At 35.7% G+C, this 26,171-nt stretch overlaps 1 protein-coding gene across 1 annotated transcript in view; it reads left to right on the top strand.

Annotated features, from left to right (window-relative positions):
- The window catches only part of LOC148940379 (nuclear RNA export factor 1-like), a 65,750-nt gene that overhangs the window by 26,009 nt on the left and 13,570 nt on the right, over positions 1–26,171 (top strand). The window contains exons 5-10 of the mRNA XM_089106387.1: positions 1,787–1,931; positions 3,802–3,995; positions 8,307–8,422; positions 13,746–13,782; positions 15,361–15,605; positions 21,282–21,450. Of these exons, the coding sequence (XP_088962513.1) occupies positions 1,787–1,931; positions 3,802–3,995; positions 8,307–8,422; positions 13,746–13,782; positions 15,361–15,605; positions 21,282–21,450 (906 nt within the window). The remainder of the gene's footprint in view (positions 1–1,786; positions 1,932–3,801; positions 3,996–8,306; positions 8,423–13,745; positions 13,783–15,360; positions 15,606–21,281; positions 21,451–26,171) is intronic.

The following is a 26,171-nucleotide window of genomic DNA, read 5'->3' as shown; positions in this document are numbered from 1 at the left end:
CATGAATAAGTGGGAGGAGCTTTTTGTTTGCACCGAGAATGAAGAGCCAGGAATCATCTGCGGTAAACTTACTGCCTAATTATATATACAGTGGTAAGGAGCGATGAGGTTCAATAGTAACTGAAACTGTAAAAAACGCAATTTATATAAAAAAAATCCACTTATTAAGCTGACTCAAAATACATAAGATTTACTAAGTTAAGTTTTACCCATCAAAGACTACGAGTCTGAGAAAATTTGCCTGATTTTTGACAAAGGGGGAAAACACCCCTTAAAAGTCTAAGAATCGTAATGAAAATCAGACCATCAGATTCAGCGTAGTAGAGAATTCTATTGTACAGGTTTGAACCTCCTATCTGTAAAAATGTGGAATTTTATATTTTTTGTTAGTGGAAAGATAATGGACGCATGTTTATTTATTTTTTTTTGTTTTGCTTATGTTTTTTTTTTCATGGGTTATCCTATCGAACCACAATGGTGCTAGAAAATTTGAGAGAGGGCTTATTCGGACGGAAATAAAAGTTATATTGCCATATTTTAAGTGATCCAAAAGGTTGGAGGGGAACTAGGCCCCTTCACACGCCCCTTTTTCCCCAAATTCGTCTGATCAAAATTTTTAAATAGTCATTTTTGTTCAACATTGTTGAAAGGCCCAATGAGTGTGCCGTTAGAGATAACTTGACCCCTCACAGCCACTAAGGAAATGTCTTTAAGATATACAATTTGCCCATTGTTTGTTGTTATTGGGAAGGGTGCATACATTTTCGGGTGGGGGGAGGATGAATTTTTTGCGTGGAGAAATTTCCGGGGGATGAACTTTTCAGGGGAAATTTTACACTAGGGGAATTTGCCAGAATTCCTACACGAAATTATATTTATTTGTCTTACTTTCTCTTTGCTGACTCAGTTTTATGCGCGGTGATGGTAAGGTAGGCCTAATTGTACTGGGCTAATTTTCACCATAATTGAGTTATTTAGAGGATCTTTCCATGGGGAAGGGGGATTTTTCCGTAGAGATGAAGCCGAATTTTTGGGAATTATTTAAAAAACGATCAGGAATTAAATATAAAAAAACAAGTTTTCTCTACTTAAATAAAGGAGCAACATCAAAATTTAAAACGAACAGAAATTATTACTTATATGAGGGGGGTGGTCCTCTCTTCAACGCCTCACTCTTTACGTTTGAATATTGTCCCAGTTCTTTAAGAATGACTCCTCAAATACAAGGGTTGTTGAATAAGTACTAAAAAATTTTAGCGTGAAGAGCTAGGTGGGGGCCACTCCTCTTATCTACTTGATAATTTCTGTTCGTTTTAAGTTTTGATGCTGCTCTTTACTTTCAGTTGAAAAAACTAGTTTTTTTTATTTAACTATGAATAAGGCTTGAATTCAGAAGATACAAAAGTATTAGTGAATATTTTATCTTCACATGGTATGTTATTTTAATCTATTAGAGTTACTAATGTTGAGTTTAAAAATAAAATTTCCCTAATTATAACCTCACTAACTTAAGTAACCATCTGCGGCTATGGGATTATTCTCGCGCAAGAAATGTAATGGCTTTTTTTTTAAGAAAATGTAGACGTCGTCTGGGTATTGAGTTCTACAATTCTACAAGCGGTGCCTGTCAGTATAACCATGAAGTATAAATATTTCAGTGTTGCCATCCGTCTCACTTGTGCTTTTTTTGGTCACTTTAGCACTATCGCACATACGAAAATTTTTGGACGAAATAGGAAAAAAATTACTTTTCTCCCTAATTGTGTTATTTCTTTTCTATTTTTAGATTGAATTTGGTGAGACCAGGCGCATGCCCATCCAAAACATCCCTGTGGACGAAAGAATGCAAATAAAATTGAGACAGGTTCTCGAGCGACGTTATGATCCACTTACCCAGTCTCTGGACCTGTCGAATTTCCATTATGACGAGTGTAAGTTTCGTTTTGCTTATTGCCTCTTTCATGGTGGAACCGTATTTTATCCCTTCGCCCTAGCCTGTTTTCTTTTTATTCGGAAATTCTTGTTGCTACTTGACAATCAGAGCCGTATCCAGGATTTTTTTCGAGTGTGGGGGGGGGGGGGGTTACAAAAAGATCTTTTCGATGGGAGGGTTACAAAAAAAAACCCAAAAGAATTCTTTTTACATTCATTTTTGTTACGTTTTTACGAGTTGGACAAACATTTCGGGGAGGGAGGGGGGGCTGTCAAGCCCCCCCCCCCTGGATACGGCCTTGTCGGCAATTGATCTTATTGGTTTACTACCTTCTGGGTTAATTTGGACCCAGTTTATCTAACCTTGTCAGCCGTAAGTGTTGTTTTATGGCCCATAAGAAAAGGCTACCCTAAATTAAGGTAAGGTTACCAATTGGTTGACATTATTTAATAATTGCCTTAATTTTCATCATCTAAGTCACTTTTGTTTTAGCAAACCAGGGGAAACCTATAAAAGTAGGGAAATATCAAAATATGGGAAAGTCTAGGAACTTATAGATTTTTGGGTAAAATCCTTGAATTCGTCATCCAGTGTTTAAGATAATGACCGTTATTTCCAATTTTTTTTGGCATAATTTTGGTTTTAATGTGTTCCGTTATTAATTTTCTGTCATTTTTTACAGATTTTGACTTTTGTTAGTTGAACGTAGGGCTTATTTTCAAATCCAGATCAGGGCTCGTAATGAAAGCTAGTGTGTGAGATATAACGCTTATTTTCTAAATTTAGTTGGTTTTTTTTTTCAGATTTTATGCGTAGAAGTTTAACTAGAGATTTTAGAAAACCAATAGATATCCTGTAATGTTATGACTCATATACAGGTTTTGTGAATGCTGTTTCTCAACTGAATTAAGAGACAATTTCAATATAATATATCTTGCTTGAAAAGGAAGGGAAATGATAACCAATGTGTCTCTCTTTATGAACTCTACAGGTTAAATATGGGAGTATATTTAACTTTTTAATAAACTAGTGTTTTGGGTGATAGATTTTGCCAAAAGCTGTTGCTTTCTAATTTAAGGTGGCGTGCCGGAATCGCTACCACCCTCTACCTACGGCTAATGGCTGCTTATGGGGTATAACCATACCTGGGCGTTTTTGTTACAGTTGCTTTTGTATTTTAGTAATCATGTTTTTCAAGAGGCTTTCCAGTTTGGGCGTCTCAAAGCGGAATGAGAGGCTTATCGATTTCTCAGTACCATCATTTTTCCTAACAAATAACCTGAATATTGGTCTTGTTCGCAGACTTGTTAATTAAGAAAGGTTTCAAACTGTATATTAAGAAAAAATGACCTAATGCGGAAGGATCTCCACTTGAAGCTGATCATGAACAATGAATATTATCTAGTTTGTGCTTAATATTAAGAAGTAATCCCAAAAAGAATTTTTTAATAGTTTTGGAAAAGATGTTAAAACTCACTGAAAATACTTAATAGTCCAAATAAGAAGCCTGCCATTAGAATTCACATGGTCAAAAACCTACAACCAGAGGTTTTTGTGCCCCTGCCTTGAAAACCCGAACAAAATGGGCATATTTTAGCCTGGGTTGTACTGATGCGTCTTTTTCTCTACAGTGGTTGACGACCACTGGAGACCACTAGAATATCGTAGAGAGATGGCCAAGAGTTCATTTGAGTGCAAATATTCTGTGTGGTCTTTTAAATTTGTCTTGCTACCACTAGATTCAAATAGAGAAGTTTTTGGTGCCATTTTATAAATTAGTCTTAATAATTGATTTTGGGGTTTGCAATGAATCGTGTCCAAGTGTTCGTTGGTCTTGCCTAATTCTACTGGATTCTTTTGTCTTATAGCTTTATGTCATGAATACTACGTTCCTTTATCACGTCCTATGAATATGAAAGAAGTTATGCGAATTATAACTGAGAACACTAAAGACTTAAAAAACTTGGACCTGAGTGACAACAAACTTCAAAACCTGGATAATTTGGAGATTCTAGTGGACAAATCGCTGGAAGTAAAAGCTTTGAATGTTTCAAATAATAGGGTGAGTCTTCTTATCTCTCTCTCTCTCTCTCTTTCTCTTCTTTTTTCTTTTAACAAAACCTTTCCTATTAGAGTTGTCAGAACTAAGTTAGATAAAATCGTCAATTTTCTAAGTGTTTGAAATTCTGTAATCCTTTAAATTAGCTGTTTAAAAGAAGAAAAATAATTGAATAATACATTCCTTGCTTGCTTTTGTACTTTCTTCTTTTTTTAGTCGAACTTGAGCTTTGTTTGAGTGAAAATCAAGCTCAGAGAGCCAAATTTCTTGCGCAGTTTATCACGACAGTTATAAAAGGGGGGTCAACTTTAAAGGCTACAGTAGGCTAACAGTAGAGCTTGTCTTGTCATTAAATAATTTTCCAGAGTTCAGAGTTTATTCAGAATTCACCAATAATTACATTTTAGAACCACAATACTCATATTCCCCCTCGAAAGGCTCCATGGCTAGGGATACAAGGCGGATAAAAAAATGTAATAGAAGCAACAGTAAAAAAAAAGAGATCGCTCGCCAAACACCATGTAAGATTAAAAAGAGAGCATACCGGAGGCCTGGGAGTCAAAGCACAGAGAAAACCGCCATATATCATGAAATAAACACTCAGGGGACATCAACTCTACAGAAGAAAAGAAAATAAAATGAAAAAGCTACTCATTTTGATTCTTAACTAAATGGCCCTTAAGAATTCCGTTTAAAAGTCTCAAACAAGTGGCATCTCTGTTCTGAAGAAGGTAGGGAATTCCTGACCTGCTGACTAGCAATGAGGGGATAGAAATCTGACCATATAGTAGGGGTAGGAGGAATACAGATAATATGTGAAGAACGAAGACTGTGTGGAGCTGAATCAGGAATCAACTCAGGAGTTTTTTGAATAGATTTGGAAGATTGCCATGAAGCTGATGACAGACAAAAGAAGCAAAAGAAAGAATGTGAAAAGACTATGTTTAGGAGTGGTTTTGGCGAGAAACGGCTAGTGCCCATAACCCGACGCCGTGCTTTATTTGACAAAGAGACCGCAGTGTAGAAGGAAAAGTAGACATATGGGGCAATAAATATATGACCGGACAAGGCAGAAAAAAATAAGCTTGAGAATAGATCCAGGAAAGGTGTGTCCGAGTTTTCAAATGATACTAAAATCCTGAGACCTTAACCATAATAATGGCTGTATGGTGTCTAAACGAAAGGTTCTCATCAAGCAGAATACCAAGAAACCGGACCACACGATTCTCGTCTGCACTAACCTTGTGACACTTGAAGGTGTGTAAGCTTTACCAATTCTAGAAAAATAAGAAAATGTGACTTGGGTACATTGAAGGCCAATTAATTCCCATCAAACCATGAAATTACTCTCTCGAGTATTGCCAGAAAGTTCGACCTGATATCACAATCCGTCTTCCCAAGGGTCCCAAGTGTGGTGTCATCAGCAAAAGCAACGAGACAATCTTCATTGTAACTAGTATTGAAACACGAAGGAACATCCGGATTATACAGCTTACAGTATATTAGAGGCCTGGTCTTCTTGACTGCGAAATCAGATCATTAACATTAAATCAGAAATAAAACGGGCCAAGAACAGATCCCTGAGTGATGCCATATTCTATTTCAGAAGGGTTAGGGAAAAGCGGATCAATCGAAATAGGTCTACCAGAAAGATATGATTCAAACTAAGAAAAAACATTTGAATCAAAAGCTTTACGAACATCTAAAAATAAAACTGCCGGGATAAGACCAAAATATATTGCCGAATGAATGAAATTCAAGAGAGTTGCGCAAGCATACTCTGTAAAGTGATTCGTTCGGAATCTGAACTGGAAACTCTGCAAAAATTCTTTTACATTCAGAAAACTAAGCAGTCTGGATAGCATAGCCTTCTCAAAAATTTTGCTGAAAACAGATTGAAGAAATATTAGCCTTTAATTAGCAGGGTCGGTCCGAATCCAACCTTTATGCGGCACTATAACCTTAGCTCGCTTGAGAGATTCAGGGAAAATTCCTACCTTAAAAGACAGTTGACAAGCTTAGCCAATGGTGACAGAATAGCTGGTGAATGGCACGGATAAGCCTTTTAGAAATTCTGTCTGGCCTGGAAGACGATGATCTTTTAAGAGCATTCACGATACAAACTACCTAAAACTCAGAAACCAAGTTCAAGACCATAGACTTTAAACATAGGAGTCCAAGATAGGCTCTGAAATCACAACGAGAAGTTATAGAGGACGCAGTCGTCTTTCCTGTATTATTAAATAAAAAAAACAAGTTTTTTTAACTGAAAGTAAGGAACGACGTTAAAACTTAAAACGAACATAAATTATTCCGTATTTGACGGGGGCGGTCCCCTCCTCAACGCCTCTATATTTACGATAAAGTTTTTTTTTGTTTTAAAAAAATAGAGTTTTGATAAAGTCAAACTTTAGCGTAAAGAGCGAGGCGTTGAGGAGGGGTCAGCCCCCTTCATATACGGAATAATCTCTGTTCGTTTTAAGTTTTAACGTCGTTCCTTACTTTCAGTTAAAAAAACTTGTTTTTTTTATTTCATTTTTGAACGTTTTTGAATTAACGCAGGTTTTGATTTTGGCTCACCGTACACGAATAATTAAAACAAAATTTGCATATTATATTTGGTTAAATGGCTTTCTCGAAACTTGTTTAATTTTATTTACGAACGTTTTTATTAGTAATAAATATACGTAACTTAGAATTAACTTACGTAACGAACTTCTATATTCATAAATTTTTAACACGTATATTAGGGGTTCGCCCCTAGTCAATACCCTGCTCTTTAAACTATAGTTTGAATTTTTTTTTCCAGTTCTTTAAAAATGACCTCTTAATCACAATCAGTTGATCAGTTGAAAAACTTGTTTTTTTTTTTATTTAATTCCTGATCTTTTTCTTTTATAATGCTGGGAAATCCGGCGCCCCCGTCATAGCCCTGGCCCGTCCCCCCTGAAAACTTCCTTAATGGAAAGAACCTTCCATATAGCCCCCGACCCTCTCCTTCCCCCACCTACCAGAAAAAATCTCCTCTGAAAAAGTCTGTATACTTCCCAATAACCAATACTATATGTTAACATTGAGTAAAGTTCATAACTTTCAGCCCTCCCCCTGGGGACTTTGGGGGATCAAGTCATCCTAAAAGACATTTTTATCATATTTTCGACCATGCTGAACAAAATGGCTATCTCAAAATTTTGATTGGGTGACTTTGGGAAAAAAATGAGCGCGGGGGGGGGCCTAGTTGCCCTCCATTTTTTTGGTCACTTAAAAAGGGCACTAGAACTTTTAATTTCCGTTCCAATGAGCCCTCCCACGATATTCTAGGACCACTGGGTCGATACGTTCACCCCTGGGGAAAAAAAAAAAAAACAAACAAACAAATAAACACGCATCCGTGATCTTTATTCAGGCAAAAAATTTAAAATTCCACATTTTTGTAGATAGGAGCTTGAAACCTCTACAGTAGGGTTTTCTTATGCGCTGAATATGACGGTGTGATTTTTATTAAGGTTCTATAACTTTTAGGGGGTCTTTCCCCCTTTTTTTCGAAAACCAGCCAAATTTTCTTAGGCACGTAACTTTTTTTAGGTAAGCTTAAACTTGATAAAATTTATATATTTGAAATCAGAATTAAAATCTGACTCTTTTGATGTATCTATTGGTATCAAAATCCCGTTTTTTAGAGTTTCGGTTACCATTGAGCCGGGTCGCTCCTTACTTACAGTTCGTTACCACGAACTGTTTGATTAAAATAAGACGTAAGCTCCAGTTGAACATCTTCTTCTCCTTGTACAGTTTTACCATCGACAATCAGCGTTGTAGAACTGAAGGTGGAGGGGGGAGTAGGTCTAAGAACAGAATTAATAATATACCATTTTTTCCTAACATCCTTTTCACGCTCAGAAATTTCCTATGATAATACTGAGACTCGTTCTAGGTCGTCCTTCAATGGAGTGGAAAGATGTCATAAGAAAGGATTTAAAAAAAAGTTGGAGCTTATTCGGTGGGGGTATAGAGGGGAGTTCTAAACGATTCGGGTGAAGGAGGGCTGTGCGCTGCTTTGTTGCCTCAAGTCACTGGTGCTGCAGTGAGGTATTTAGTAGTAGCAGTCCCACTTAAGGGGAGTTCTCCTTCCCCTCTGGATTCATCATTTTGTCGGTTAATATCATAGTGGCATTAAAGAAATATATCTTAATAGGTAGGAACAAAATACTACCCTGTTTTTGTCCCTCAAGTGAGGTTTTCACCGAAGCCTGTCATATTTACCATTTTTACCATATTTACCATGTTTACCTTTTCTTTTTTCTTTTTTTATAGATACAAAGTTTGAACGTTTTTGCAAAACTGAAGGGGCTGCCGTTGGAGAGTCTTATGCTAGATGATAATCCCATTGCAACGAGATTGAAAGAAAAAGGGAAGGATACGTATCGCAGGTAAAATTCAAAGAAGACGAGTAGGTAACCCCGAAAGTTTTGATTACATAATTAGTACTTCGTGTTAATGAAATTTGAAGCATCACCAGTAGCAAAAGGCTGGGAAATAGAAATTTTTATTTCGGTTCTGATATGAGCCCAAATACTATCATAAACTGACTCTGTGAATGAATTAAGGCTTCTTTAAAAGGAGCATCATGGCTTTAATTGGTTTATTTCGCTACAAACATCCATCATTTTTTTTACTACGAATATTTGCACTACTGAATTTGTACCTCATGGTATTTTTCAATTATAGCTAAAAAGTTAGATAGTAAAGTATTAATATTAATTATATTGGATTTCTATTCCAAAGTCTAGAGTTCTCTTAGGCCTTTTCTGAAGGTCAAGAATGGTCTTTCACGGTCAAGAATGAATTTCCAGTCCTAATTCTCACTGTGTCTTGGGCATTTTTATAGGTCAAAAAGGGTTATGACCAAACTGGTAAAACCTGGGAGGTAGCAATTGTAAGGGAATGAGTGGTTGGCGTAGCCAGTGCTTTCGAATTGAAAGTTGATTGGACAACCCTGTTTTCATTAACAGAAAAATAAATTAAACCTCGCTTTATTGGAGGGTTTGATCATAAAGTGTCCATATAGTGGCTTACCATTGCCATACCAAATTTATTTTAATATTTCATATTATTGTTATATTTATGTATCAAATCTTGAATAATAATATCGGAATGCGTTTTGTCATTGTAATGTAACTTCATTCATTGTTATAATACGAGACAGGCTGATTTTATTCTCAGAACGCCTCCAGGGAAATTCCATTTTCCCCTTCAGGGTCCCAAAACGCGGTCCAATGTTCTGAGCAAAGTGCTGTTGACTGTTGGACTTTTAAAAATAATATTCAGAAAATATGTTGGGTTATGTAAGGCCGTTAGTTGCTCTTCAGATCAGATCTTTCGCCCCTTTCGGGAGGTTTTAGGTAAGTTTACATGTTCTGGTTGTTGTTTTTTTAATATCCTTTTGGGAATTTAGTTCATGGATTTGCTAGGCTTATTAGGATTACAATAATTATGTAACTCTGTTCATGGGCGTACGGAAGGGGGGCAGAGTGGGGCAGCTGCCCCTGCTCTAGAACTCCAAATTTACACTAGATATGGCTAAAAAAGCAGTTGATAAAAGGTAGATGGTTGAAAAAGCAGGAAATAAACAACTGGAATGACAGAATAAAAGTCGAACAAGAAGTAATTATCCATAGTATCTTGGAAAGATTTAGGTCTAATCCAAGAAGATTACATGTTCTGGTTGTTGTTTTTTTAATATCTTTTTGGGAATTTAGTTCATGGATTTGCTAGGCTTATTAGGATTACAATAATTATGTAACTCTGAGCATGGGCGTACGGATGGGGGGGACAGAGTGGGGCAGCTGCCCCTGCTCTAGAACTCCAAATTTGCACTAGATATGGTTGAAAAAGCAGTTGAAAAAAGTTAGATGGCTAAAAAAGCAGTTGATAAAAGGTAGATGGTTGAAAAAGCAGGAAATAAACAGCTGGAATGACAGAATAAAAGTCGAACAAGAAGTAATTATCCATAGTATCTTGGAAAGATTTAGGTCTAATCCAAGAGGATTGATTAATGCTGAAGCTTATTGATGGTTTATGATTTTTGGTGATTATTTATTGATAAAGATTTCATAGGTATGATAGAACTTGCTGGCAGTGTAAGGTTTTGTGAACTGCCAATATAACTTCAGCCCTCCACCCTTTGTCACAGAATGAGCTGCCCCCCCCCCCCCAGAGAAGAAGCTACGTACGCCCATGACCCTGCGTGTTTTTTTAGGTTAATTTTTTTTTTCGATTTTTTCTTTTCTTTCTTTTTTTTCTGTCAGCTGCTTTATGGGATTGCGCATTTTAGTCACACAGGCTCCCTAGAGCTTAATGGCTAGCCACCTTTATATTTTTTGTTCTTTTCTTGTCATCGAATAAATTAGTTCTCTCTCTATATATAAGAAGAAAGAAAAGAATTAGAGAAAAACGAAGTTCAAGATAATTTTTTTTAAAAGTTTTGAGCTTGAAGGTTGTTGTAGTGAATTTTTTCACTCCAGCAATCCCAAGAAATTCAGAAAGGAATCAAATTTCTTATGTCCCGAAAAGTTTCCCTTTCTAGACTAATTTTGTTTCAAATTCGAGATCTGTCTTATATTCTGCGGATACGAAAGGGTTGTTATTGTGAATTTTATAATTGAAAGAAACGAGTCACAATTAAAAAAGAAATTAATAATAATAAATTAAAATGCATGTTCCTGTCTTGAAAGGGTCACTGAAGGTATTTTGGATCCTGTCACAGTAAGATCCTGTGTATATTATATTTATAAATATCATATATTTTGTGTATATTCTAGCCATGCATGCATGCATGGCTAACCACATGCAATAAAAAAAAAAAAAATTTTTCGTTTCGTTTTTTGTTTCGTGGGAACCTGAAAAATATTTTTCCCCTTTTCCACTTCAGAAAGAGGGAACGTTTTCCTGAAAGTTCCAACTTTATCCTTGAACTGTGAAAAAAAAAACAGTTTTGCTTACCTAACTACGTATAATAACCATAACCTTTTCGTAAAACTATTGGCTGCTTTCAATATCCGTAACAAAATATATGTGCCTGTCTTTAGCTGCAAAACATTCTCTTCTATGAGCATCCAAGAACGAATTGACTAATTTGGTCTCCGCTCTCGAAGGAAACTGGCGCCACCTACGCTATAGTATATCCCTTTTTTCATATTAGTATATGATGAATACTATCCACATAGTTTTCATATTATCTATTGGTGGGCCTCATCTCCAAGGTGATATCCATGGGGGTACCGTGTTTGTACCTCCCTTATGCCTAAATTTTGTCCAACTTTTGGATGTGTTTTGTACAGTTTTATTTTTTACTCCCAACAACAAGAATCCTGGATACAGCCTTGGTCATGTCACCAATACTCTTAATTATATAGTAGTTTTATTAAACCTTTAGCAAACCAAAAACAACAAAATAATTAAGCTATGGGAGAAAATTCTCTGATCGTGATCATTCACATTTTAAAGTGACTGCATTCACTGATAGAGTATAGTAATTTCAGAGCAGGAAAAATGTGAGTAATTTCTAACTATGAGGAGTTTCAGGGTATTAAATATGAAATTAAAACAAATTTCTAAGGATGTCATTGACCAAAAGCTTTTATTGTGTGTCGGAAAACAATTTTTATTGCATACTGTCTCCTGCTGTATAGAGGCCCCAAATTCCTCTTTCGAGCCTTTAAGCCTCATAAAACATAAAATCGCGAAGAAAACGAGGACAATTAACAGCCAGTGAAAAAAAATGAAAAAATATGCAAATATTTCGGTCAAGACCTCCGCTTGACTGTCCTTAGTGCAGAATGAAACTAATGAAAAAAAAACACATAAAATAAAAACACAGAACTAAAATTGGACGACCCTTTCTCGGTAACGGTGAAAGAGTAACCTTTCACCGTTACCGTACCCTTTCACCGAAAGAGTTACCCTTTCACCGTTACTGAGAAAGGGTCGTCCAATTTTAGTTTTGTACTGAAGTGCAAATCTGCACTGAAGACGGTCAAGCGGAGGTCTTGACCGAAATATTTGCATAATTTTTCAATTTTTTTCACTGACTTTAATTGATTTTTTTAATTGTCCTCGTTTTCTTCGCGATATTTTGTTTTATAATGATTAGCCAGTGTGGTCTCAGAAATTATTTAAGCCTCAACAAGAGAGATAATATGGAACGTCGTTATTTGTCTATGACGGGATATAGTTGTGTTCTTTATTTAACTCTTTTTTTCATTCTAGGTTCCAAAGCATCATCCGAACATCATTTGATACCTTTCAATTCTGTGGTGAAAGATTACCTTCTAAACTTAGCTTTAATATTTATTCTGTTGAAAATATGCTATACAGAAGCTAATGACCGTCGAATATGACTGTCAATAATGGCATTAAACATAGTATTTTAATGATGTGCTAAGCAAAAGAATGAGGTTGCTGAGGGACACGTTTTGTGGATGAAGGGTGACTGATTACTAAAGATTGTCCTTATTGGCCAACCGTCTAGAGCCAAACGAAAAGCAGGTACTCCCCAAATGGGGGGGAGGAAGTCTTAAGGAAATATTTATGGGAAATGGGAACTTCTTGGGGGGGGGGGTGTAAAGAGGATGGATTTGAATAGATTGGGATGGAAGAGGAACGTGCGTAGTTTTGTTGGCCTCGGGCGGCTTGGTGTCGTAGTGAGTTGTTAGTAGTAGTATTAAGTGTTCAACGTCTCGAGTTCTTATATTTACAATCTGGGATTTACACGAGGATTCAATTCTTGCCATTCAATTCCCACATATTGTTTTATGATGTTCATATAATTCGCCTTCTTGCAGCAAACTCTCAAAGTTTACAAAACATGCATACTCAAGTAAATGTATAAATCATATATAATGTGCGACTATATTATATATATAATGCAACTATATATTTTTCATATAGTTGACAGGTCGGGCTTTTTTTTCTGACAGACTTGTTACTCTGTGTGTGCTTGCGTTTTGTGTAACCGGTTTTGATTAAATTATGAAATCTACTTTGTTTGTGGGTGTTCTTGCATCATTATTCAGGCCTGTCTCGTAAAACGTGAGAAAATCTTAAGAAAAAAAACTGTTCATGCAGGCGCGTGCGCAGGAATTATGTGTGTAAAAATACAATAAAATTAATTATTTTTCTAAACGTAAAGCAAAAATGAAATGTTATTATGCGCGCTTGACGGTGTTTCTCCTATTTAAAAAGGTATTATTCAGAGTTATAAATAGTTAGCTAATTCCCTGAAGAATGATTTCTTCAATAAAAAGTTATTTTCCCTTTTTTCTTCCCACTTTTTTTATTTTATATTATGGTTTTCTTCCCAAAAATGAGTTTGATTATTGTACATATGCATTAAATAGACGAGACGTCAGGGACTCATGTATGGGTAAACATGGGCGTAGGCAGCATATTGTCTAGGGGGAAGGGGGGTCAGTCGATAGTGTGATGGAGGGGCTTTTATCACCTGCTTTTCCAACCGTCTGCTTTTTCAGCCATATCTAATGTAAATTTGAAGGTCTAGGGGGCAGCTGCTCCCCCTGCCACCCCCTCCCTACGCCCATGTGGGTAAACCCTTCAAAAGTCTCCGTGATTTCGTCATCATTAGTTAATATTAAATAGTAGTGTTTTTATATGTCATTAATTGTTCTCCAGCTCTTTCTAGAAGCTTTTTCAGGCCTCTAGGATGGAATTGGGAATTAATATTTTTCTTCGCAGAGAAATTCGACGGTTCTTCCCCAAGGTGGTTGTGTTGGTAAGTTGTTTCTCCTCTATCTCCATCTCTCCTTTTCTCTTTCTTTCTGTCTTTCCCTATCTGCTTCTCTCTTACATTCTCTCTCTCTCTCTCTCTCTCTCTCTCTCTCTCTCTCTCTCTCTCTCTCTCTCTCTCTCTCTCTCTCTCTCTCTCTCTCTCTCTCTCTCTCTCTCTCTCTCTCTCTCTTTCTCTTCTTTTTCTTTTAACAAAACCTTTCCTATTAGAGTTGTCAGAACTAAGTTAGATAAAATCGTCAATTTTCTAAGTGTTTGAAATTCTGTAATCCTTTAAATTAGCTGTTTAAAAGAAGAAAAATAATTGAATAATACATTCCTTGCTTGCTTTTGTACTTTCTTCTTTTTTTAGTCGAACTTGAGCTTTGTTTGAGTGAAAATCAAGCTCAGAGTTCTCTTTGTATTCCAGTGTTACGTTATTATAACTTAGTTTTTATTATTGGTGTAAAAACTTTGGCTGAATACGTTGCTAACTGGTTTGAAACAGCAAAGTTAAAACATCTGTGGTTTTGTTTTTTGATCAGCTTAGATGAGAAAAATGAGTCAATTTTGTATATATCTCTCTTTCAATTTTCTGGATACAACCCAGTCTGTCAAAAATCTTCGTATTTCTTTATTCTTCTTTTTACTTCCTATCTTATACTTTTATATTATACTTTTAATCTTGACTACACTTCCTATCCTTAATAACAAAAAAAAAAACATCTTCATAGTACCCTCAAATAAATAAATTACCTTAGCAATTGTTCTTACCTAAAATTTGCCGATTATTGCCCTGCAATAGACAGATGGATATATTCATTCTTTGCGTATGCCTCGTGGGGAACAGCTAGGAAAAAAAAACGACCAAATAGTCCTTAACAACGCCAGATAACATTAATATCTAGCTAAAAATAACATTTTGTATTATACATCAAAATAAAATCTGCAAGCTTACTTCTGTTACCTATAAAAATCTCTCCTTATAATCCATTAGTAATCTTTAAAAATTCACCTGCCAAATCTCCACTGCATAGGAAATTCTTAACAAATTTAATACCACCAAAGTACATGGTAAAAAGCTCACATTAATGTCTTTGGTGCAAAATTTTCCATGTGCATGTGTATTTTACATTTCGTTTGTACATTTCGGCACTTGTATGATATACGCCCTACCTATGTTCTTCTAATATGTTTCTCTGACGCTCAATCCTAGTGAAATATACCAAAGTAAGATAAAAATATAATACTTTGGAAACAAATTTGGGCTATATATTTGCACATTAGGGGGGGGGGGGGGGAAAAGTAGAGTGGGTCTGCATCCCTAATTTGTTAGGTACAATTATTCTGCAAAGTATGTAGTAAGAATTTTTTTTTCTAACTTCATACTGTCCAAATACTTTTCACCCCCCCCCCCCATGTGCAAATATATAGCCCAAATTATATATTTGCCATCTATTATGTCACTTCTCTTTGTCTTTTTTCATGCTAAACTGAAAGGTGTCTATCATACAAGTACCAATTTATTCTTTCTTTTTTTACATTCATCTTACATTTCTTTTGTATTTTGTATTTCTTCTTTAAGGATTCTGATGTTTTACCTGCGCCTGTAACGTTCGATGTTGAACCCGATGGCTTTAAGGTGCCCGACACTCAGCCGAAGTTCCTTGTTAATGGAGAAGTTAACGACGTTTTACATACGTTTGTCAATCAGTATTACAATCTCTACGACCAAGGTCGAAGAAGTGAATTAAGCGAAGCGTACCAAGAAGATGTCTTATTTAGTCTGACAGCGGGACCCCTACCCAAAAATGAAGAAAATCAATTCAAGTAATTTTATTGTCTTCTTAAATAAAAGAATGGGCACTTGTTAATTAAACGAAACACTCAAGAATTGCGCTTTGATTAGATCTCAGAAATCCGGTTTCATAGCAACAAAGACAAGTGACGGGTGATAGAAGCTATTTTTGTCCACGGGGGGATAAGAAAATAAAGTTCGTTACTAAGATCATTTTAAGAAAAACTTATGCATAAATATTGTATTAAATTTTAAGTTGCCTTTCCTAATCTCCTATGGACAGTCCTTGTATTTGAATGGGAGGAAGAAAAGGAGGCAAGTATTACGCGGCAGAGAAGTCTATCATCATTATCATTTATGATATTTGATCACCAAGAGTGATCATGTTTATGTTATGCGTTTCTTTTCTTAAATAAAAAGACTTTTTGCTCATCTTAAAAATTTTGCCTGAATTATTGATACCCTTTTATCGAAATTTAAAAGTAAATTCCGTTAAGGTCAATAATGGGTACTGTCTTTTCCCGTTTGGACACGATATTTCGCAACCTGAGAGTTCAATTATCCTATTCCATAAAGTGTCAAAATTTTGGAGCTCTGCTTCCAAACAACATAATCCCCCCCCCATTCGGGGGGGGGGATTATCTTATGCCGTATGTATATTACAATTATCTTATGCCGTATGTATATTACAAAAACTGACAGAAAAAATGGGCTTAATTTAAGTAAAGTAGTGAAAAAAAAATTAAAAAAAGCAACAACAAAACTTTAGATAATAAAAAACATGCGAATATTCCGACTCCACTTTCGGAGCCTTTTTCAACGGAAAAAAAATGATTGAAGGAAAACAAACAATCTTTAAGATTAACACATCTAATGAAGACGACAACCAAACACAAAGAAAAAACGAAAAAAGAACAACAACAAAAAATAAATAAATACAACTCACATTTCAAACACTCCCAGAACTACAAAACTGTAAGAACTGTCCTTTTTTCTCCCTCAATTTTTGCAAATGGAAAAGCAGTGAGATCTAAAAAATTATCTATCCTTCTTATTTGTTTTTACGACTAACTGCCGAAGAAAAGATTAAGGTGGCGCAAATTTATTGACTCGACTACGGAGGGTTCGAAATGGAATGTTTCAAATCTTTAATTGTGGTTTTCTCAGAATGAATTTCCAAGCAGTAGGACAATTTCTCTATCAGTTCGCGGTTTTAGAAATTTAGGATGCATAGCCTGCAATTTCTTAGACTCGTTGAGAAAAAAATCCCCATAAATCGTCTATTTAATATCGATACCTACAAACAGATGGAAATCCCCGTTACAGATTTTTTAAAAGGTTTCAACTGAGAAATTGAAAAGATTGACCTAAAATTCAATTTTTTTTATGTTCTCACAATGAAGTAATTCTTTCGTAAAAAGGTTTTTTCAAGCGTTTTAAAATTCTGAAAATGATCCCTGCAAGAAGCAGACTTTGTCCACGGGGTTGGAAATTTAATTAGCATAAATTTAAAAAAGGAAAAAAAGAAGCGAAAAAGAGATAATTCTTTACTGTAGTCCAGATTTGAAACATAATCATAAGTATACCCACAAAAACAACAACTAATAAACCTCCCAAAAACCCAATACATCTAAAACTCGTAATTTAAATGTATCATTTCTCTAATTTTTTTCTTAAAATTAATCAAATCATTTGAATGTTTTATCTTTTAACTTGTTCTAAGCTTTACTTACTTCAGTTCATGGGGAACTGACGATGAACTGTCCTGCCCGGAACAAATGGATATTGGAATCACCTTAAACGACTAGTTAGATCTCTCTCAATTTTTGTAAATAGAAAAGCAGTGAGGTCTAAGAAATTATCTATCCCACTGATTTGTTTTACCAAACGCTAACTGCGGAAGAAAAGATTAAGGTTGTGCAAATTTATTGACTGGACTACAGAGGGTTCGAAACGGAACGTTTTAAACATTTAATTGCAGTTTTCTCAGAATGAATTTCCAATCAGTAGGGCAATTTCTCTCTCAGTTCGTGATTTTAGAAATTTCAGGATTCATAGTCTCGTTGAAAAAAAAATCCATAAATTGTCTATTTAATATCAATACCTACAAACAGCTAGGAATCCCCCTTACGGATTTGTTGAAAGGATTCAACTGAGAAATTCATAAGATTGGCTTAAAATTCAATTTTGTTTTCATATTTTTACAATGCATTAATTCTTTCGTAAAAAAAAGTGTCAAACGTTTTAAAGCTCTAAAAATAATCCCCCCCCCTCCCAAGAAGCAGACTTTGTCCATGTTGGTGGGAAAATTTAATTAGCTAAACTTTAAAAAAAGGAGAGAAAAAGAGATAATTCCTTACTGGAGTCCAGACGTGAAACATAATCATAAGTATACAAAAAGAAAAAACCTCCCCAACATCCAATATATCTAAAATTCATAATTTGAAAGTAATATATGCCTAATGTTTTTCTTAAAATTAATCAAATCTCTTGAATGTATTGTTTTATCTTTTAACTTGTTCTAATGTCCACTTACTAACTTCACTTGATTGGAACCCGACGATGAGGTGTCCTGCCCGGAATAAACAGATCTTGGAATCACCTTAAACTACCAGTTCGATCTTTCGGCTGCGCCTTCCGTGCAATCTTCAGTCAATCTCTGTCCTATCTCCTACCATGCCTCTGGAAATCTCCTGATGATTTTAGGCCTCCTTTGAATTTTCGTCTAAGATTCTTTGTCTGCTCTGCTGGTTGTCATCTCGAGGTAGGGGCTGGCTCGCCGATACTACTATGAAAAGAGTTTTCATGTGGGTCGTTTCCTATCTGCCTCCATTTAGCTATTTTTTGCACCGTCCCCCTCACGGAATCCAAAATTTTACCCTAATTTCAGGGTATTTCTTGTTTAAGTAATTGATTGTTTTATAGACCTCCCCCGGAAAAACTGTATGCGTAATTACCTTTACATGTGACATTTTGTGATAAGAAATGCACCCTTATCTTGGCAAATCAAGACAGAGATATTTAATCATATAGTTTTAAATGTTCCCAATTTTTATTTATACAGTGTTGGGCAAGACTGTTCTTTTATTAATATTAATTAATAAAAAACTTTCCTCAAAATAAATTTTTTTTTTTTTAAGTTAAGAAGTCCATTAAACCAAAAATAAACAATAATAGAATTAAATAATCTAACCAAGCTTACAACTACCACAAATCAGTATAAATAAATAAATGTAACCCAAAACGAAAAGAAATAAAAAAAAATAACAGTCAAACTCAAAACGAGCAGAAATTAATATGAGTAGGGTTCAAAACCCCTATACTTTCTAAAAGCCAGAATATAATTTGTTCTTTACTGAAACAAATTTAAATGGATTTACTGAAAAAAAATGTGTATTGTCAGTTTAATATACATATGCTGATATTTATTCCTTAAAATCTTAATTAATTTCTATTTCTTAAAGTTATAAAAGTAAAAACATTTAAAAGAATTTTTTCAGTAAAGTTCAAATTATATTCTGGCTTTTAGAAAGTTTTGAGTTTGACTCTGTTATTTATTTTAGTTTCTGTTCGTTTTGGGTTTCATTTATTTATTGATACTGATTTGTGGTGGTTGTAGGCTTGGTAGATTATTTGATTCTACTTTGTTCGTTTTTGGTTTAATGGAGTTCTTTACTTTTTTCCAAAACTTATTTTTGTGGAACAAGTTTTTTTAATTAATTTCTGTTCGTTTTATATTGACAGTGTTTTTTCAAGGAAAAAGGAAATAATAGTTTGAATCTTTCCGAATTTTCTTTAAGAATTTACAGTTTGGCCTGCTATTTATATGCTGGAGAAAATTTTGCAGCAATTTTTAACAACATAAATTCTTTTGAAAATCATGACACAAATAGTAGTGTTTAATTTCGTTATATACATCCCGTAGTTGACATGATAGATAAAACTTAATACCATTCCCAAAAAATTATATTTGTGCTCCTTCACAACTGGATACACTTACACTCTTTTGATTTAGTAAAATTTAAGAGCAGAAGTAGTAATAGAAGTAGCCCCGAAAATTTGAGCTTAATTCCCTCGGTCGTTCTTGGTATGTTGCTGAGATGTCTTATTGGCAACCAGTATATAGACAGTGTTTTTTGATTTAATTTTAAAGCAACATTTATTTTTTAAGCATATTGGGCAAATTCCATAACTGTGGGGGGTTGAACTACCCAAGAACACTAGGGGTATAGCTACTAGGCCATTCAGCTATGCTAAACAAAATGGCTGTCTTAAAATTTTGATTGAAAGCGTTTGGAAAATTGTGAGTTAAAGCGGAGGACTGATCACCTTCCAATCACTTTTGAATCTTAAGAGGTCACTAGAACTTTTTAATTTTCAATCAAATTAGCCCCTTTAAAATATCAATGATACTACTAGCTATGATAGAGCATCGCTGCCTGTGTCCTTATGTGCCCTATATTGCTTACATGCCCTTTTAATACCTGCATGCATATAAGTTTTTCGTTTAATTGAAATTCCTCCTAAGCGTTCCCTAAAAGTTTCAACCTAATGCCAGTAGCGTCGTTAGTTACAGTAGTCTTAGAAGCAGCATTAAGTGAATACACACAGTGTCTTCTGGCTGGCTCAAAATCCACAACCTCTGAAGGTATGAAGGTGAAATTTTCAGAGAATATTTCTGTTGTACTGATGACAACCCGCCATCCGTATGCAGGTTGTCAAAAGGGCATATCAGCAATATCTTAGGAACAGTTTCGTATGTGAAATTAAAACTTACTACGCTTGTTGTGGGGGATGTTGAACTAACCAAAAGACAATATTTGAATTATAATACTAATACTTCTACTCCTACAACTACTACTGCTATTACTGCTACTCCTGCTACTAAAGCTTAGACTACTACTATTAACTGTACTCCTACTGCTACTGCTATATTTACTGGTGCTACTACTACAACTAATCAACCTAAGGGCATTAAGGTGAAAATTTTGGGCAATATTGTAACTGTACTGAAATAAATCGAAACACACTATGGCCATATATGTTGTCAAGAGGACGTGTCAGCAATGTTTCAGGACCGGTTGATCGTATTAAGGTAAAAATTTCATCGTGTGTTGAAGGGAATGTTGAATAAAAGGCGCTATTTGCATACTGCTACTACAACTATTGCTACGCACAATTATTGAACCTTTCAACAATGCTGAAAAAATTGATGTCGCAAAACTTTGTTTGGATATTTGTTTTGGGAAATAATGGGTGTAAGGGGGGGGGGAGGTTTCTCTCATAGCACTTTGACTCTTAAAAAGGCACTATAACTTCCAATTTAAAATCAAATGAGACCCATCTGAATTTAATACGATCACACGTTCAAAAGAAACCTTTTATGCCCCCTGGGCACAGCTTAAGGCCCTTACCCTAGGACTCTTGGGGTTGTGCCAACCCTGGAAGCATTATTATATGTTCTTTGGACAATTTCAAATAAAATTGTCATCGCATAATTTCAATTAGATGCATTTGGTGAAAAGAGGGGTAATGGGGTGGGGGGGTGTGCTACTTTACCTCCATCACTATTGACTCTTAAAAGGGAACTAGAACTTCCAATTTCAACCAAATGAGCCACCTCTAAAGCTTATACAACTTTTGGAACCATTGGAATTGGAAGTTAAAGCTGAAATATATTTTCAGCTAGAAATTATTTTAAATTGCAGATTGGGTGCTTATTTTATGGAATCAAGAAATTTGATGAGAATCAAAGAGTCGAGCGTCCGATCAAAAAAGGTTCGACGTGGAAGAACAGACACAATTAAACTGCTCGAGACTCTGCCTAAATCAGTACATGACCCAGAGTCATTCCGTTATGATGTTACTATTGTAACTGTAAGTAATTTATAGGATATTCTAATCCACTCTAATCTACTATAGGCTATTCTAATCCACCCTTCCCGTGTTGCTGCGATCTAAAAAAAAGGAAAAATTCTGACCTCACCCGCGTAAAATCCCCTTCTCCTCCGCTTATTAATAGTCAAAGTATGTTTAAATTATGAGTATTTGAAATTGTTTCTATCTTAGATAAATCTCCCCCTTGTGTAAAACTCCTCTTCCGCAGATAATTCCACCCCGGAATATCCCCACTTGAAAATTTTCCCACCAGTAAAATAACGTTTGTATTTATAAATTTAAAAGTATTTGAAGGATTAAGTAAGGGTTGTTAACTTACCCGAGCATTGTTGGATAATTTGTATCCAGAAAGGTTGAATAATTTTAACAAAAGCAGCTGTCAAGTATTTGGGTTCAGGGGGCCTCTTTTTTCAGTCAGTGCGAAAATTGTCAAGAGGGCCGGAGAAGGGGATTTATACCCAAAACTTTTGTAAGAGCGTATTCAGCAGCTTCTAAAAGTTTCTTGGTGAGCCGATGAACAGTAATAATGCATAGAGGACTTTCATACAGACAGAAATGTGTTCGATATTATAATATAGATTCTAATCCAGTCTATTTTTATTTTGATAATATTTTATATTGCATGAAACATGACAGTGACACGTATTTGAACCTGACGCCTGTTATTCATGTCTTATATTCAAATGGTAATATTGGAAATAATGATAAGAAAATATCGTTCTTCTTCTCACTATCTATGTATCTGCAGTCTTGTCTCTACAGAAAAACGAAATCGAAAAAAAAAATGAATAAAAGAGAATAGATAAGATAATTTAGAGCCAGTGAATGAGGGAGACGAGGCAGATGTTTCTGTAAAGACCCTTGCTAAGCCGCCTTTAATGCTAAAAAAATATATATACATCTATGCCATTTAAGAAAAATAGTTTGCAAGTAACCCTAATGAAAACTAAAATGTGTTTGTGAAGACAACTTAGCGGATATCGTTGCCAAAATATTTGCATTGTTGCCGCTATTCACTGGCTGAATATCATGCTTGCTTGTTTTGTCAGTATATATTCTTCATGTTTTTCAGTTTTCGTTTTTTGCTGTTCAGGCAGTGTGGTCTCAGAAGCTCTTTATGATTGACTCTAAGCTTGATAAGTATAGCTTGTCTGCCAAACACCAAATTTGAAGATACGGTATAAACTTTGAATAACATATTTATTTGTGAGCCACCTCCTAGAATAAGAATATTTTGCACCTAAACTTTTTAAGCACACGATCGGTATGATGGTCGTCTTTGGGTACTTTTTTTCTCGTGTATATTTTAAATATCTAAAGTTTAAGCTATAGATTGATTTTTCAGTGTTGTTCTATTTCAAAATTATCCTCGCTTTTTATTAGGTACTTCAGGGTTTTAACTTTTTCCTTTGTCAAGCACTAAAACCTATGTATCTGCTTAATCCTATGTATTTTTCTAAATGTATATTGTACATCAGTTTGTAAAATGTACTTAATCTTTACCTCCTATGCGCATGCGCCACTAGACTTTATCGTCAAAACAGGTGGTGCTCATACACTTTTCATCACCCTTCATCCAGGAAGTGCAATGGAGAATTGGGGTCCGGCCACCCTGTGCTTTTGCACACCCTTCCCCTTTAAATTTCCAAAATTCCAACGGGTGCGTATTTAGAGCTGGGTCGACCCTGGCTAGGGCTACTGAGTCACGCCACCGACCCTATCCCTAACCAAATAAGCAGCAACACCGGGACTCAAAATCCAGCCCTTAAGGACCTAGGATCGCAACTTCAGCGCCCTAACTACTTGGCTAGGACAGCTCAAACCTTCTTTACTTCAACGCAGAAGAAATTAAGTTCAGGGAGCAACGGTTTTGGTGGTAGCTGTAATTCATACACCTCAGGCAACACTGTGAAGCTGTTGTCCTAGGAAAAGCTCTACCATTCAGTAGACTCTAGAGGTTTAAGTACTGAGAGGTTTTCTGCCATTTTTCTTCTTTGTTTTGCTCTACGATTCTGATTAAATATTGTAGAAAGTATTGTCCAAGAAGTGATTCCTTACCGTATGTCCAACAGTTCGTGATAGCCAACTCTAAGTAAGGAGCAAATCGGGCTAATGCTAACCAAAACTTAACAAAAAAGTAATTTGTATTGGTTCTAAATAGTTAAGTTTGAAATAACCCATCAAAAGCAAGAAGCCTGAGAAAATTTGTCTTATTTTCAAATCTGGGGGAAAACACCCCCAAGAACGGAAGTGTTCTTCATGAAAATCGTGCCATCACATTCAGTATATTAGAAAATTCTATAGTAGAGGTTTCTAGCTCCTATCTACAAAAATTTGGAGCTTGGTATTTTTTTCGCCATAACAAAGATCACGGGCGTGTTTTTGGGGAAAGGGGGGCTAATGGTATCGAGAAAATGGTCCTAGAAGATCTTGGAAGGGCTTATTCCAACTGAAAAGAAACGCTCTAGTGTCCTTTTTTAGTGGCCGAAAATTGTCTGACGGGATAGTGGCATTTTCTCCCCTGTAGGGGCACCCAACTACTATTTTGATCCAAAGAAGGTCAGGTCAGGTTACTCATTCATTCAAAACACTAACATTTATTTCACTAAGTTGATAATTTACTTGATTCTTCATAAAATTATGCTCAGTGATGTATAATTAAGCATCAGCTATTTTGAAGGAGGGATTGTAGAAATTTAAAGTAAATTCCTCTTGGTGTTGATGGGGGGGAGGGGGTTGGGTCGGTAGTGTCCCTCTCATTTCGATAAACTTTTTCTGTGTAGCCAAAGAGATTACATTCATATGGTACCGGTGCGGAGGTGAAAAAGTGAAGATGGGGCTTGGACGGGGGGGGGGGGGGCAAGTACTACCAGACGCTTTGTTTTCATCGAGTTTACATGGTAAGGTTGTCTTTTGATGTCTGTTGTTTCGCTGAGGGCATCACCCCCCTACTGGCGTCCAAGAGAACAACATCCCTATAAAATAGGTTTGTTTGAAGAATTTGCCTTTAAAACTTAAGAAATGATAACCCTATAAATGACTTTTGACATTATGCCCCCCCCCCTCCCCATCCTCATCCTACTCTTAAATATTCAAGGGATTAACTTTTTTGTGGGGATGAATGTCATGCTTGAAACATTGTTTTACGAAACTGGAACGCAAAAACTGAGTTGAAGATGTGAGTAGGAGCATTCCTTCACATTTAAGAGAACCTTGGGTAACAGCGCATTCATGATTAACTGTAAGGAAATAGAAAGCCTTGTCAATAGAAACTGGAAATCTAAAAAGTTTTGTATTACAACACACGCAACAACAATGTATATTATTCATACTGATTCTTAATGTGTACATGCATTAGTTTTAACGTTACTCGCTAAATACTATTAGCTGATAAAAGCTTGCAACAGGAATTGAACTTCTAAAAAAGGGAGGCCATTTCGGTGGAAACTATGCAAAGAAATTCGTGATGTTTAAGATACCTAAAGCTGCTATCTGCAAAATTTGGAATTCTTTTTTTTTTATGTTGAGAATGGGGAAGGAATCATAACATCAAACTATCAGGAGCACGAACGTCAGGAGCAGTACAAAATCCGTCATAACATCGACAAAAAAATCCTTAAGAGCATCGACCCGTCATAACATCGAAAATTTTTAAACTTCATTTTTTGGTGTTTAAGGGGGGAAAGGTACCTAGGTTAGATTAGGTTGCGCATTTAATATATGCTATGCTTTACCCCTACCCCCCTGATGTGCAATATATAGCCGAAATTTGTTTCTAAATGTTATATACTTATTACTATTATATAAACTTATAAATTTTTTTAGATGTTATGACGGTTCAATGTTATGACGTTTCGTACTTGTGACGGTTCGCCAAAATGGTAGCACCCCTTGAGCCTGAACATGTGTAAGTTAGATTGGATACAAATGGACGGTTTAGTTCAAAATTCATTCAATTGATATTAACGGGGGGATTTAGGGCTAGGATCAATAAGAAATCATAGGTTGGTTAGGATAAAATGTTGAAAAAGAACTGCAAAATAACCGGATACTAGGCTAGTTAAGTTGGAATTTATGCATCTGTTTAGTGAGAATAGGAAAAATAAATAGACTTGGCCAGTTAAATCAATTTTGGACGATTGCGGATTGAGTGAACGGGGAATGAAGGAGAAGGTAGGAATATGGAAGTAGAAATAGTAGCTAGGTTATTAAAAGATAGATAGTCAGAAATGAATAAATGAGAAAGATGGCTTTACTAAAATAGTACAAGAAGGTGGGGAGTAATTATATTTAAAAGTGGGTTGGGGGACATTGGATGTTACCGCTACTACTGCTAACACCTCAGCGTAGCATCAAGCTGCCTGACGCCAACACAGCTACGCACGCTTCTCCTACATTCCAATCTATTCAAAGCCTTCCTCTTTACATCCTCCCAAGATGCCATTTCCCTTAAATCGTTCTTCCTCCCACCTCAGTCGTGGACGACCGGCATTCAGTTTAGCCCCAGACGGTTGGCCGAAAAGTCCTATCTTTGGCAATCGGTCAACCTTCTTCCGCTGAACGAGCCTTAGCCATCTCAACCTTTCTCTCATTATAGCCCTAGAAAAAGGGATTGAATCACACTTTTCACAGCCTACTGTTTGAAATACGGTTAGTCTGTCAAAAATATTGCGCATGCTATATCTCTGGAAAAAAATTGT

This window comes from Artemia sp. Qi Xiang Cuo, chromosome 20 (assembly GCF_049724085.1).
Source record: "Artemia sp. Qi Xiang Cuo chromosome 20, ASM4972408v1, whole genome shotgun sequence".
NCBI lineage: Eukaryota > Metazoa > Arthropoda > Branchiopoda > Anostraca > Artemiidae > Artemia > Artemia sp. Qi Xiang Cuo.
The sequence above is the reverse complement of the archived record's forward strand: the minus strand, read 5'-3'. Positions and strand labels throughout refer to the sequence as shown.